This window comes from Cucumis melo, chromosome 11 (assembly GCF_025177605.1).
Source record: "Cucumis melo cultivar AY chromosome 11, USDA_Cmelo_AY_1.0, whole genome shotgun sequence".
Lineage (NCBI taxonomy): Eukaryota > Viridiplantae > Streptophyta > Magnoliopsida > Cucurbitales > Cucurbitaceae > Cucumis > Cucumis melo.
Genome location: NC_066867.1, coordinates 29,346,832 through 29,361,319, shown reverse-complemented (window position 1 = coordinate 29,361,319; position 14,488 = coordinate 29,346,832). Strand labels below are relative to the sequence as shown.

General features: G+C 35.9%; 1 protein-coding gene across 1 annotated transcript; it reads left to right on the top strand.

The window, feature by feature from the left end:
- Nucleotides 1-14: 14 nt before the first annotated feature.
- On the top strand, nt 15-12,704 carry LOC103497914 (uncharacterized). Its single transcript, XM_008460315.3, has 14 exons — nt 15-286; nt 863-944; nt 3,021-3,124; nt 3,374-3,500; nt 3,865-3,959; nt 6,058-6,181; nt 6,467-6,547; nt 7,380-7,478; nt 10,743-10,904; nt 10,979-11,039; nt 11,147-11,217; nt 11,341-11,385; nt 11,614-11,790; nt 11,903-12,704. Exons 1-14 carry the CDS (start codon nt 249-251, stop codon nt 12,428-12,430), a joined length of 1,794 nt encoding a protein of 597 aa, XP_008458537.2. The 5' UTR covers nt 15-248; the 3' UTR covers nt 12,431-12,704.
- Nucleotides 12,705-14,488: the final 1,784 nt, after the last annotated feature.

Below are 14,488 nucleotides of genomic sequence, written 5' to 3'. Positions count from 1 at the left end.
ACGAACAAAAGTATATACAAAAAACGTAAGTTAATAAACAAACAAACCCACCTTCTATTCTTCTTCATTCTCATTCCTTTCGCCAAATAATCCTTTTTTTTTAGTTCTTCCCATATTTTTCTCTCTGATTTCCTCTTGTTGATTGGTGAATTCGTATTATTTTACTCCTTATTCTTTCTAGCAAAACCCATAATCAGTTTGTGTTACCGATATAGATCGGTTGCTTCGTCTTTGTTTCTTTGAATCTGATGGAGCAACTGATCAACTTCATCATTCGTCCCCCCAGGTAAAGTTTTTGATCATTTTTAGATTTTTCTTTCTCTTTTCCTGTTGAATTACTAGTATTTGAGTTGGAATTTGTTGCGTGAGTGCGTTCTTTTTGTTGTTGTGAAAGGTTAGAGAGTGATGGGTGTTTGGAGTTATGATATCAAGTATTTTATGTTGCTTTTGCTCTGTTTTTGGAGAAATTAAAGTTCTTTTGTTAATCTTTATGCTAATCTTAGTACAAAGGTTCCTGAAATTCAAATTCTACATGGGTTTCCATTGAGGGAATGGAGGTGGCTTGTAGGTTGAGATCTAAATATTGTTTTGCCTTTCGTTTTTGTTAACGTTCTGTTACACCTGGTATGTACTTTTCATTTTTTTTTTCCTTTTTGGGTATTCCCGACTTGAATGAGATCTATGCGATTTAATGATATTGAAATGCGGATCCGTTCATTATTTCGATTAGTACTGTGCTCTACAATTATTGCTTAACCATTGGAAATTCTTTACAATATATACTGCGTTTCTGTTTTATTCATTTCATTAAATTAACGTTGGTAATTAAGAGAGGCTTCAACTTTGTTTAATTTACTCACAGAGCTGAATACGACCCAAACAATGATTTACTAGAAGATGAGTTCACACTAAGAGGAAAATTGTATCAAAGGAAGGATCTGGAGGTACGATTTCATATCATAAAGTGACTCTGTTGTCAACTTTCTCGTTGCTTGGATTTCTTCATTGATTTGATTTGTCTATGTTGTGCGGTTAAATATTTGGTAGTATGCGTTTTTGACACTTTAAATAAGTTCATTGTATAGCTTCTCTATGGCCGTCAGTTACAAAAGATAACGGGTGATTCATGTTAAGAGGTGGAGTTTTTGTAGTTCTCTTAAGCGTTTGGGATGTTCGAGAATTTTGGAACTCTCACTGAGTGAGTTGCCCTCTCTCTCTCCCTGTGCGAGGATGGCTGTACCCATCAACTCAATTTCCACACAGACAAAAGAAATTTGGAACTAAGGGTCATATTGGGATTTAGAGGTAGAACAGTACAGTTAGGTTGTGGAAATTCCACATAGATAGTTTGCTTTCCATCTTTAATTATTTGGTCTTACAGAAATCAAACCACTGGGGCTTTTAGGGACCTCCTTTTTATATATATATATATATATTTTTTAATAATTTAAGAACCAATGAGTTTATTGCGAGGGTTGTGAATCTTTCACATAGCAAAGGAATTTTTTTGATGGTCGTGGAGGATGGTATGTTCTAATTTTAGCAAGGGAGTGGTTGTTCCTTCTTTTGTCAACTCATAGATGGTTTCCCTTCAAGAGGAACTTTGTTCTTCATTATGAAAGGGATGTTCTTTCGTTGAAAAGGAAAAAAGAAACAAACTTATCGATTCAGTGAAAAGTTACAAAGAGGCAGTACAGAAGAAAGAAATAGAAAAAGGAAGAGAGTCTCCAGACTGTGATGCAATGAACTCCACACCTCCCTCCCCCATTATATCTCTCTGAAGCCTTGTGTAAAAATGAATTTAAGAAAGTCTCTTAAATTAGACTCAATAACAAAAGGAGTATAATTTTAAAGAACTACAAAGCGAACAGCACGAGGAACTTTGAAACTTAGCCAATTTGAAGACTTCATCCTAAGCATGCCCCTTACCACTAATGATTTGAAATTTCTTTTCCATCACTATTGTCGAGTAAAGGCCTTCATAACATGTCTATTTTTTTTTTTTTTTTTGGTGCTTTAGAGTATTAAGATTCCTAGGATAGTGAGTTTCTTTACTTGGCAAGTCTTACATGGTGGTTGTGCTAAGACGATGGATTGGCTTAAGAGGAAGTTGTCCTCACTTGTGGGTCCTCTTTGGTGCATTCTTTGTTGGAAGGCTGAGGAAGACTTGGACCATATTCTTTGGCATTGTGAGTTTGACACTATGGTTGCTCGATTCAGAGATGTTAGAGTGTTGCTTGAGGAGTCTCTTCTCAACCCGCCCTGTGGGGAGAAGGGTCACTTTCTTTGGCCTGTGGGGATTTGTGCTATCTTTTGGATGGTGTAGTGCGAGCAAAACAATAGGGTTTTTAGAGGTGTGGTTGTGGAGAGGGTCTCTAGCGAGGTTTGTTTACTTGTTTGTTATCATGTTTCTTTGTGGGTTTCAAATTCGAAGCTTTTTATATAGCTGTTCCATAGGTGCTATTTTGCATAATTGGAGTCCTTTTTGATAGAGGGCGCTCCTTTTTTGTGGGCTGTTTTCTTGGGTCCCCTTGTATTCTTTTATTTTTTTCTCAATGAAAGTGAATATTCTCAAACAAAAAGGAAAATTGTGTGAGAATTCTTGGAAAGTCTTCGGAGGCAACCTTAAATCATTGGATACTGTTGGACGAAGTCTCACACTCAGTAATAGTAACAAGAGGTATGTGGAATTTCTCCAGACATATTTGAAATTTGAAGGTAATTGGTCTTCGCCTCTTAATGCTTGCAATACTTGGACCAACTTTAGGTGAAATGGTGACTTAACTCATAGCAGTAAAAATTTTAATGTTCAACACTTGGATGGGTAAATTCTTCGATTTCTTTGACAGGACATCCTCATGTCATTTTCAATTATTCTAGAAGTAGGCAACTTGGTTTTGTTTTCTATCCCATGCTCTAGTTCAAGTTCGGTAATTCAAAATATAAGCTCCAACCAAGATTTGTTATCTGACTTATGGCATTCAGATCTTATATTCTTCTTCTTCTTAACATTGGTGCAGGTTAAAAACAGTCGGGGAGATGTACTCCAGTGTAGTCATTACTTGCCTATTGTAAGTCCTGAGGGAAAGCCTCTACCCTGTGTAATTTACTGCCACGGTAACAGGTGAGTTGTATAAATTTATACCTAATTAGACATGAAAATTTATACCTAGTTACACATCTGAACAAGGGCTTCCCTGGAAAGTAATATAACAGATTGCATACTCATCAGATTTAATCTTGGAAATTCAATTTAAGACATTATTGCTGCAGGTTTCCCGCTAGAAACCCATCTCATCATATGAATCCTCTTTGTTAAGAATACTTCTAATCACTGGATTATTCTGATTGGTATTTATTTGTTTTGCAACAGTGGGTGTCGTGCAGATGCTAGTGAGGCTGCCATAATCTTACTGCCCTCTAACATCACTGTGTTTGCTCTTGATTTTTCTGGTTCTGGACTTTCTGGGGGTGAGCATGTCACTTTGGGGTGGAATGAAGTAAGTGTCTAGGATATACCTTCTTTTCTTGCCTCGAAATATCTCTCTAGTTTCTTGGAATAGTTTGTTTTCTGTTGGAGGTTATTTCTATCGCAGACTCAGTGTACTGTATACATTCTTCCTAAATGGCAAAAAATCATTTTTATATGATATGGCATGCATTAGATAATCAGAATTCTGCTACGTTTAAAACCTAAGTATTTTATTATCTGCATGTCTTCTGTGATCTTTTATTACTGACGAGTAAGACTAGAATAATTGACTGGAACTTGTAGGTCTCTTGCTTGATGATTAGGGTGTTTGATCCATATTGACATTTTCATTCCCTCAATATATGATTTCGAACTTGTTGAAACTCTTTCAGAAGGATGATTTGAAAGCTGTCGTTGAGTATTTGCGGGCAGATGGAAACGTCTCTCTGATCGGTCTATGGGGCCGTTCTATGGGTGCTGTTACCAGGTTGCCTTCTACTTCCGTCTTCCCACTAGTGCATTTATTGAGGGAGATGAATTGTTTTACCCACCCAACTTTCTCGTTGATATTAATTAATTTAATTCCAATGGTGCATTTGTGGAGTGGGGTTGGTCTTGCTAGTTAGCAGTTCAATCCATCGTGTTTTTAAATTATGTTGGTCGTATAATTCTATATGGAAGTTGATAATGAAATTTAAGTTTATTAATACATATACATGGAAGAAAGAATCTCATCTGGCGCCAAAAATTTACTTACCTATTTCACAAAGAAACAAATTTTATTTAGAACAAATAAGAGAATACATGAGAAATAAAATGGAGAAGTTCAAGCTAAAATGAGCCCACAAATAAAAGTATCTCAAAAAACCACCGTTGGTTAACCTAGCTCTTAATAAGAGTTACGTAAACAATAAAGGCTTGGACAAAATAATGTTTTATGGAAGAGGAAAAAACTCTCATCTTGCACCAGAAATACTTGGGCCTTAGTTTTTCTTCCATAAAGAGGACAAACTATTTTTGGAGAAGAAATGAAAGAACACACAAAAAATAAAAAGGAAAAATCCCAGCCAAAATGAGCCATCGAATAAAAAGTACCTCAGAAAACCACCAGGTTGTCAGCAAGGCAACAATTATGCAAATAAGAAAAACTTGTGAGAATAGGTTCAAGCTATGGTAACCACCTGCTTGAAAATTAATATTCTAAAAAGTTAACATTTAGTTGGATCAGACATAACTTCAAAATAATCAAAGTGCATGCAAGTTGGTCCTCCTAACAGTCACGAATAAAGAGAACTTTTAAAAAGAAAAGAAACCAAAAAGAAGCAAAATTACAGGGGTATTACATCAAATAGAATAAGAATTAAATGATTGTTGAAGTTCTTAGGATGGAGCTGAAAGGATTGAGGATTTAAGGTGCATTGTTAGATTCCCAATTAGACAAAGGCTGGCAAAACCAAAATTTGAAGAGTCTCCAAAAAGGAATAAATGCCAGACGTCACAGATGTATACTTTGGCAAGGGCTACTGATAAGATGGGGAAAGAGGTCCAGTTGAGGAGGGAAGCGTTGAAATCAGGTGCACTCTAAACTTCTTTTGTTCGAAACAGGAGTTCAACAAATAGAAATTAAGTTAGAAATCAACTTCCATTAGTGGTCGTGCTTCCAATACAGAGACCAAAGGAAGATTATGCATCTTTTAGGCAGCTTCCAAATTAGTTTTCCCAAAACAAAACTCAATTTCATGACTTATATTAAGATAATGATTTAACAGTAAAATTACTTGACTCAAGTCAAAGATCCTGCATTTAGAGTCCTTATGAAGCAAAATGGGAAATATCCAGTCTTCATATTTAATCAAAGCACTCGTCCTTCTTGTGTTTCTTTTCAACTAATAAGAAACTTGCTTTATATTGATGAAAATACCAAACAGAAGAGGAAAAGACTAGGAATCAGTTAGGTACCCAACCTAACATGAGATACTCAAGAACACACAAACAGCTCCAGAACAATATGTTGAAATATTTGCTATAATATTACAAGAACGAATAACAAAGTAACCCCTAACTTTTTGAGAGGGCTACTCTCTCCCAAATTTCCTTACAAGGAAATCCCACAAAATTCTTCACCACCCCTCCTACTATTTATAGCAAAAAGACCTAACCAACATTAAATATTTACTAATATGCCCAACTAATAACCATATTGATTTTCTACGAATAATCTACTATTCTCCTAACTAGGAGTCTTACAGAATCCCCACGAAGGCCAAAGGATTGCAAAAAGGTGGCCTAATTGGTCAAGATATGTGCAAGTCATAATAAAACATGTATTTTGTTTCTTTACTATTGTGTTATCTATATCACAATTTTGATTGATTTGTTTCTCGAGTAATCTGAATGAAATATATAACTTTCCTCATGGGAGAGAATTTCATAAGTCCTCTGTTTTTATCTTCAGGTTTCTTTATTATCAAGTCATTGTAATTTTGGTCCTTATCTAAAAAAAGTCATCTATGATCCAACCTTAGATAATGTTCTAATCTTATTTAGTTTTGTTATTTTCCTCTAACATGGTTTGTTTCAAACAGCCTAATGTATGGGGCTGAGGATCCTTCAATTGCAGGGATGGTTCTGGACAGCCCTTTCTCTGATCTGGTTGAGCTAATGATGGAACTTGTCGAAACCTATAAGTTTCGTTTACCTAAATTCACAGTAAGAACCCTTCACTGATTTTGAATCTCCCTAAGCTTGAACTGTGAAGTTCCTCTCTTAGCAACATTCTAGTCCATTTCTTTTCTTTGGACCAGTTAGTGGGGTGATCAAAACCAATTTTAAATTATCTCACTAGTCACAGCTACTATTTTTGGATGTTATTCCAAAGTTCACAGATGTGCATGTGATTGGTTGGATCCAGAAGTAGTTGTAATCAATGTTCTTTTGATGATAAGCGATTGATGTTCGAAATACTTAACTGTTTCATTATTTGTATGATTCTAGGTTAAGTTTGCTATTCAATACATGCGAAGAGCTATCCAGAAGAAGGCAAAATTTGACATTATGGACCTGAACACCATTAAGGTTTTTCATTCTATCTATTATCGGCTAGGTGTATCTACGAGCTCCTCTTATAAATTCTCAGTTGCATGCTAATTGGTAGAGTTAAAAATTGCTGTGCAGTTTTTTTTTCTTTCTTCCGGCGCCTCTGCTATAAAAAAAAATTAGATGCTAATTGCACGAGAAATTTTATCCAAAGAAACAATACTCTTTAACACAAGTGCAACTCATTTGACTTCCATTGTGATATTCTCCAATTCACAACCTTTAAGGCTTTAATTGGAGTAGCCAACACAAGTCTTTTGTAATTACACCACTTTCTCTATCAACTTATATTAGAATTTGTTTTGTTGCCTTTCTCTCTAGGGGAGGGGACTCCTTGTCCCTCCGCCCTTTTAGGGCTCTTTTTTCTGGCCACATCGTTTGTTATTTAAGTGTTTATGTCTCTCTTATGGAAAAAATTGTTAGTTGACTCTGGACTTGTGTTTCACGACTTTTGTGACCTTGTCCAGCCCACCACCTCCATTTGGAGCAGTAAACACAATTATTTTTGTAACTATACCACTTTTAAGGTGTTTTTGGGATGTTACATGTTTTCTTGCTTCTGGTTGGTGTATTTTTTCTCACGACTATCGTAATCATAGTCGTTTTTTGTTGAAGATTTTCTTTCGTGTTATTGGGAAGATTTATTTTGGTTTAGCGATACTTGTTTTTTGGGGCAAGTAATTGATTAAAAAAATGCAGTAATATTGGTTCAGCTAGAAATTGGGAATGAAATGTTATGTTCTTCATCAGCTTTCTTTATGTTTTATGCTTACCATTTCAAGTGAGATTGATCCAATATTGTTTTGTCTAGGTGGCAAAATCTTGCTTTGTACCAGTCCTTATCGGGCATGCCATCGACGATGACTTTATACGACCTCATCACTCGGACCAAATATTTGATGCATATGTGGTAAATACTTGCCACCAAAATGTCTGTTATGAAGTTCATATCTAAAAGTTTTTTTTTTTTGTTTTGGGGGGGGGGGGGGGGGGGGGGGGGGGGGGCGGAGTTCTTTCACAAGATGTTTCTCCGTGCAAAAAAGGATTTTGAATCATGCATAAGCTTTTGTCAAATACTTTGTTAGGAACCAAGGTATGACAACTATCGTTTACAATGGTATGACCAATGTGGTACTTAATTAGCTTGGCTTTCCAGGTTACTTGTTGTTCTCCAAGGCGCTTAAATACCTAACAAATTGATATCATAGCTATGGGTAACAAATTGGCTCTCCCACCCCAATATCTACTAAAATATCGGACTATATTCTAGGGTTCCGACCATAGGCAGTTTTCTTAAAGAAGTTTCAGGGTTTCCCTCCTTCCCTTCAGCTTCTTTTTTTTTTTTCTTATTTGATGAACCTCAAGAAAAATATTCATAGACAGAATTCTTCATGTTTAGTTTTTATGTTTAGCTGGCTATCCAAATATTTATAAAATCTCTCGCTTAACCTCCCCTTTGTATTCACGTATAGTCGTGGTTGGTTAATTGTTTCTTATCCCCACCCCTGCCAAAAGTAATAATAACAACAATCAATTACTTCCGACTATCCTAACTCACACAGTTTGATAGCATATTATTAAAAGTAGGGACGAAGAATAAACACAATTTTACGTGGAAACCCTGGTACAGGGAGAAAAACTACGGTGTTGATAATTTTATTATTTTCTAATACTCATAAAGGTACAAAGGGGAAGTATTTATAGGCAACACGGGCCTAGTTAACAGAATAAAAATAGGGCAAAGTAATTACGTAACACCCTTGGGCTTTCAACATGTCCTAAGCTCATTATTTCTAACACTCCCCCTCAAGTGGGGACGTAAACGTCATAAAGACCCAATTTTCCAACGCACATATCAAAGCTTTGTCTGCGGAGCCCCTTTGTGAGGATATCAGCAATCTGTTGGTTCGAGAGTATTTAAGGAATGCATATGCTACCATCGTCAAGCTTCTCTTTGATAAAGTGTTTGTCAATCTCCACATGTTTAGTTCTGTCATGTTGGTCCGAGTTTTTGACAATGCTTATGGCTACCTTGTTATCGCGGAATCGCTTCGTAGGCACCTCATAGTCTTGGCAAAGATCAAACAACACCTTCTGGAGCCAGATCTTTTTACAGATCCCCAAACTTATAGCCCTGTATTCGACTTTAGTGCTGCTTCTAGCCACAACTCCTTGCTTCTTATTTCTCCAAGTAACAAGATTGTCCCACACAAAAGTATAGTATCTTGAGGTAGGCTTTCTAAGATCCTGTCTAGTCTGAATCAGTATAAGCTTCAACACATTTGTTAATCTTCCTGAATCTCTGACCTTTACCAGGAAATACCTTTGAATCCTGTTAACTGCCTCCATATGGTCCTCATAAGGTGCCTGCATGAACTGACTAATGGTGCTCACAACATAGGAGATGTAAGGACAACATAGGAGATGTAAATCGGCTTTTCTACCAGGCAATGATATTTCTCTTTATCAACAGGAACCATATCTCTTGAATTTTCGAGTTTGACATTGAACTCAATAGGTGTATCAGTAGGACGACATCCTAGCATACCTGTCTTGGCTAATAAATCAATGGTGTACTTTCTTTGGGACAATAAGATGCCTTCTCTAGATCTAGCAATCTCCATCCTGAGAAAGTACATCAGATTCCCCAAGTCTTTAGTTTCAAACTCAAAACCCCATATTCTTCTTTAGTTGAATGAAGAATACTCATGGCACTTGTATGATCTTCCTGTCGTAACAAACTTTCATCAGAGAGGAAATAGGTCTATGGTATACACCATTGTACGACATCGAACTTAGAGTAGAGACCAGCAAGAAAGACATAGATCCTGTCAATTTCCTCAATCCTGAGTGTTGTATACCATCACTAGGACAATTCCAAACAATTTCCATGCACAACTCCATTTCCTGCCGGATATGAGAGAGTTTGTTAAAATAAGAAGTCACATCCATTGTCTCTTGTTTGTACTCTTGGACCTGTTTGAGCAAAGTATAAAGCCGAGAGGCATTCTGACGCTTGGAGTACAGTGTCTAGGTCATGTCCTAAATATTTTTGGCAGTTGTAGTATACAGTAATAGCTTGTCAATCTGGGGTTCCATATTGTTGATCAATGTGGATCAACGAAGAGAGTTCTCTCCTTTCTAGTATCGTTCCTATGGGTCTCCCGTTGGAGGACAAGGAATTTCTCCTGTCAGAAAACTAAATTTTTGTCGTTCTTCAAGGACCATTTTCACTGACTGAGACCATGAGAATAGTTATTGCCATGCAATATTTTCCCTAAAAAATATCCTTAGACTGTGTCACTGGATTAGTTGCATAAGAAGAGGATATAGTGGGGAACGAGGTTACCAGATTCTCAAAATACATCGGTAAAGGTGTATGAAGGCCATGACCAAGAGTGTTAGATGTTGTTAAGATAGCCTCAATTGCTGCAATCTGCTGTCAAAGTCCTTCTAGTTTCTGGTAAGCCATATCCGAAGAAGAAGAGGAAGCTTGCACGATAGGGTTGGAATGTGTCGAAGATTCATCAAGCTCAAATGTTGAGTGAATTTGAGGATTTCCAACCTCGGGATGATAACTAGGGTTTGCAGTAGAATTAGTGGGTGGCAGTGCATATAGATTTGACTGCAAAAGCGGTGGTGGCTGGATGGAATTAGGTGGCAGCACATGGAGCGGTGCGTGGGAGACATTATAAGTCGTGGATGAAGACAAGGGTTGTAGAGAAGGATTGGCCGACGTGATCTAAATTAGATAGGCTGGTCTAGAGGTCCCCGGCGGGGGCACGTGGAGCTTCGGTAGTGGCACGGATGACGGTAAGGGTGATAGAATCATGTTGGCTAGTGTTGTCTGAAGGGGCAGAACCACTCATCCATGGCAGCGCTAATCCGAGCATCGATGGCGACGCTGATACTGGCGGCTTTCTCCATACCATATTGAAAATGGAGATGAAGAACAAACAGAATTTTCTAATACTCATAAAGCAAAAGGGAAGTATTTATAGGCAACATGAGCCTAATTAACGGAATAAAAAATAGGGCAAAGTAAATTACGTAAATACCTGTAGGCTTTCAACATAACCTAACCCATATAATCCAAACTTTTAGGTGCTTAATTATTAATTTGTCAAACACTTTACATGGCTATTGTTTATACATCAAAGTGTCTTTTTTGCAGGGGGATAAAAACGTTATCAAGTTTGACGGCGATCACAATTCTCCACGGCCTCAATTTTACTTTGACTCTATAAATATTTTCTTCCATAATGTTTTACAACCACCAGAGGACGAAATAGGGGATATTTATATCAACACAATGCCATCCTACTTCGGTAACAGGGTAAATAGGCCTCAGTGTATCTCTTGGATTTCACTTCTGTTGAACTGCCAGATTTATCTATATTTTATCCTCAGGAATATTGGAGAGCGGTGCAAGAAGCGGGCCCTAACCATGGCTCCTCCACAACGTCAAGAGGCATGGCTTAACAATTCACTATTTTCTGCTTCTGTACCGACATTTCTACTCAGGATTATGAGCCTGACTTATACTATTCTTTTAATGATTTTTTCTCCCATTTACAGATCTACCTACTAATAGTACAGAAGGTGCTATTAAAGAACTCCGTTCAAAAAGATCTATGAGCCGGACGGAGGTAATGTTAATTGCTTTGCGCACTCTATTGCCTTGTTTAGATGAAAGCAACTTTATTGTTAGTTTGGAGTGATATAGACGTGCACAGATGACGGTTTATGACTTTACTTACTTCTTGCATCAGGTTCCTCCCGATCTTCCTTCTGCAGAACATCAATCTCAATCTCAGGTATCTCCATAGCTTCAAATTTGACTTCTTTAGTAATCTTCTTACTACATCTTGAATCCACCTTGATGTTTAAATTGTAATATCCTAAAAGAGAGGAATAATGGACATAGCTTCAAATTTTGGTACTGTTACAGTTAGTCCATGCAGAATCTCTAATAATGTTGAAAAGCCTAGTGCGACTAGAGTAGCTTATTCACAAAGTTTGACGTAAATGTTGCTTTGCTCCAGGATCAGAGCACGAGTAATGACACAGACTTATCATCTTCGGATATGATTAGTTTCGAACTGTCCAATGGCCATCCTTATGGACCCAATGTACCGAACTTGATGGATGATGATCAGTATGTCGAGTATCCACTTGACGACTTGTCGGGATTCCCTTGCAGTGTAGAGGAGGAAGAAAGGGTGAGTCTGATTAATAAAATAATTTTCCTATTGTCTAATTTCCAAAACGCAGCCAAGGTTGTAATTAAGGTGCTTTGTTTTTCTGTCTTGTGTGCTGGTAAATGAATTTCAGATGCTCATGGAAGCAGTAATGGAATCACTGAAGGATTTCAAAATGAAAAATGCTCAGGACGACAATCAAGCTTCGAGTGTATGTACCAATAATAAGGACGTTTTGCAGAAAGATGAATGTGGAGTTTCACGAATAGACCATTGTGGAGTCTTGCATCCGCAAGCCCCCACCACCCCAAATGACCATTTTTCTCAGTTTAAAGCAGAATCTGCTTCAACATCAGAAGAGTACAGTATTTCTATTAAACCAGAATCTACTTCAGTAGCTAGGGATTTGAATTCAGTATCAGATCGCACGTGCTTCGATAAAAGTGAATCTTCTGCTGTTCCTTCTACTGCTGGAACTGAAAGTGCAGGGGCTCCCTCTTGTACTAGTACACCGGCAGATAGCCAAAATTCAGCTGAAGCCGACTTGTCAGCCAATACAAAGGCAACCGTGACTGTTGTACGTAATCCCGCAAGCCATATTATGGATGGTTTGATTCGCCGTTGGGATCTCAATTTCTTCAGAAACAATCAGAACCGATGAGCCGGGTTTTCTTCTTGTGTTTTTGACCCCCCTTTGCTCCCATGGAAGGTGTGCAATCTGATATTTGTATTGCTGTGTAACTAAGAAAGTTGGTTTGATGTTAGTTTGTAAAAATATTAGACACCAGGAAAGGAAAAAGTCAAAAGAAATGAAGGACTTATTTGAAGTGTGTCAAAAATATTGAATGTAGCCATTTTTTCCCACATTGTGCAAACACTTTATACCAATATTTGGTACACGATGTTAATGATGCTGATGATTCCTTTTTAAAATACTTCCTTTTGCTGTTTTCTTTTACAACTAGGTGAGAGATCGACCCTTGGATCTATAGGGAAGGTCATGTCCATGACTGTTGGTTCACTTTAGCTGTTTTTTTTCTCGAATCCGTAGTGGTGTGAACACAAAGATATCTTCAATAAAGTTTTTCTTCTTTCACTATATCAATTCGTGTTAGATGGATAACAAAAAAGTTATATTACATTTTAATAATAAGTATAATCTAAACTGTAAATTTTTATTTTGATTTTGAGTTTACGAAACTGTTCATTTTGTATCGACTTAAACAATTTAAGGATATTTTACAATTTTCTCTATTTCAATATACGAGAATTTGTAAATCATGCCACAATATATGTAAAAGACGATCGTAATTCTTTTCACATCTATAATATATTTCTTTTTTAAATCTATTATATAATTATGATAAATTATATAATAAAAATCGTACCATATATGCAAATGCAACAGAATTTTCCTTTTCAAATTTATTATATAATTATAATAAATTATATATATAGTAAAAAAATTGTATTTGGTAGTACTGTAAGAATAGGTTTTAGCAATTATCGCACATATTTTTCAAATTTTGTAAATATATCAAATTTTAATCTCTAAAATATTTTGAAGATATTTTCTATTTTAAACTTTTTATTATTTCTAAACTGCCCAATACATTCTTCTCTCTTTTGGTCATCTCTATCTAATGTTTAATCTTTCACTTTCTCTTCTTCTTTTTTGTAAACTTCTATATCATATTTGTATTCATAATAAAAAGTTAATCTAATAATAAAAGACGTTTGTTTTTCTCAAACACTGTGTTCTAGTTGGTTAAAAAAACTATTATTTGCTAAATCTCCGTTTTCGTCATCTTCATTTCCTTCTTTTTTTTCCACCATTTTTTATCCAAATTTTCAATAATCATTTTTTTGTTAAATCTAAGTTCTTTCTTCAAATCCCTTTCAAACGGTTTCTTTCAAATATGACAACATGCATTCTCACTTTTTAAGATACGTTTTATCTTAAATATTTTATTATTCTCAAACTACCATTTAATAACTTATTTCTTCTCCCATTTTTAATGTCCTAATCATCTCATATTTCTTCTCTCACTTTTTAAGGCGACAATCGTTATTTTTTCTCCCACTTTATATCAGTTTTGTATATTAGTGTTGTGATATATTTATATTATATGTATTAGTTGGTTGGTATACTTACTACATGATTTCCATTTAAAAAAAAAAATTATGCAATTTAATGTAGTATTATTAAGTATATGAATGATGTAACTTAGTATAGCAAAAATATAATATGTATCCAAGTGTGCAAGTGAAGTATATTAAGTGTATCATCAGAACCTCAAGTGTATCAAGTATATTTTAATTAATCGAGCGTATCAGTAGATATAGAAAATGTACCAACAGTACATCACGGGTATCAAACATATAAACCGCAACATGTGTAATAAATCTGTCAAGTGTATCGTGAAAGTATAAAATGTTTACCAGTAGTATATTAAGTGTATCAAACTTATCAAGTGTATTAAATCTAATCAAGTGTATCAACAATGTAATGTATCGTGCTTAGTGCATCAAATGTCTTTAATTGATTAAGTGTATTTGCAAAGTTTAACAAATGTATTTAACAAGATATCAAGTATATCAAATCAATGATATGTATCAAGTGTTATTTAATTCGTGAAGTGTATAACCAAAGCATAACAAGTGTATCAACAACAAATCAAGTGATGCGTGAAAATGTTGATAATTCTAATAGGTAGTT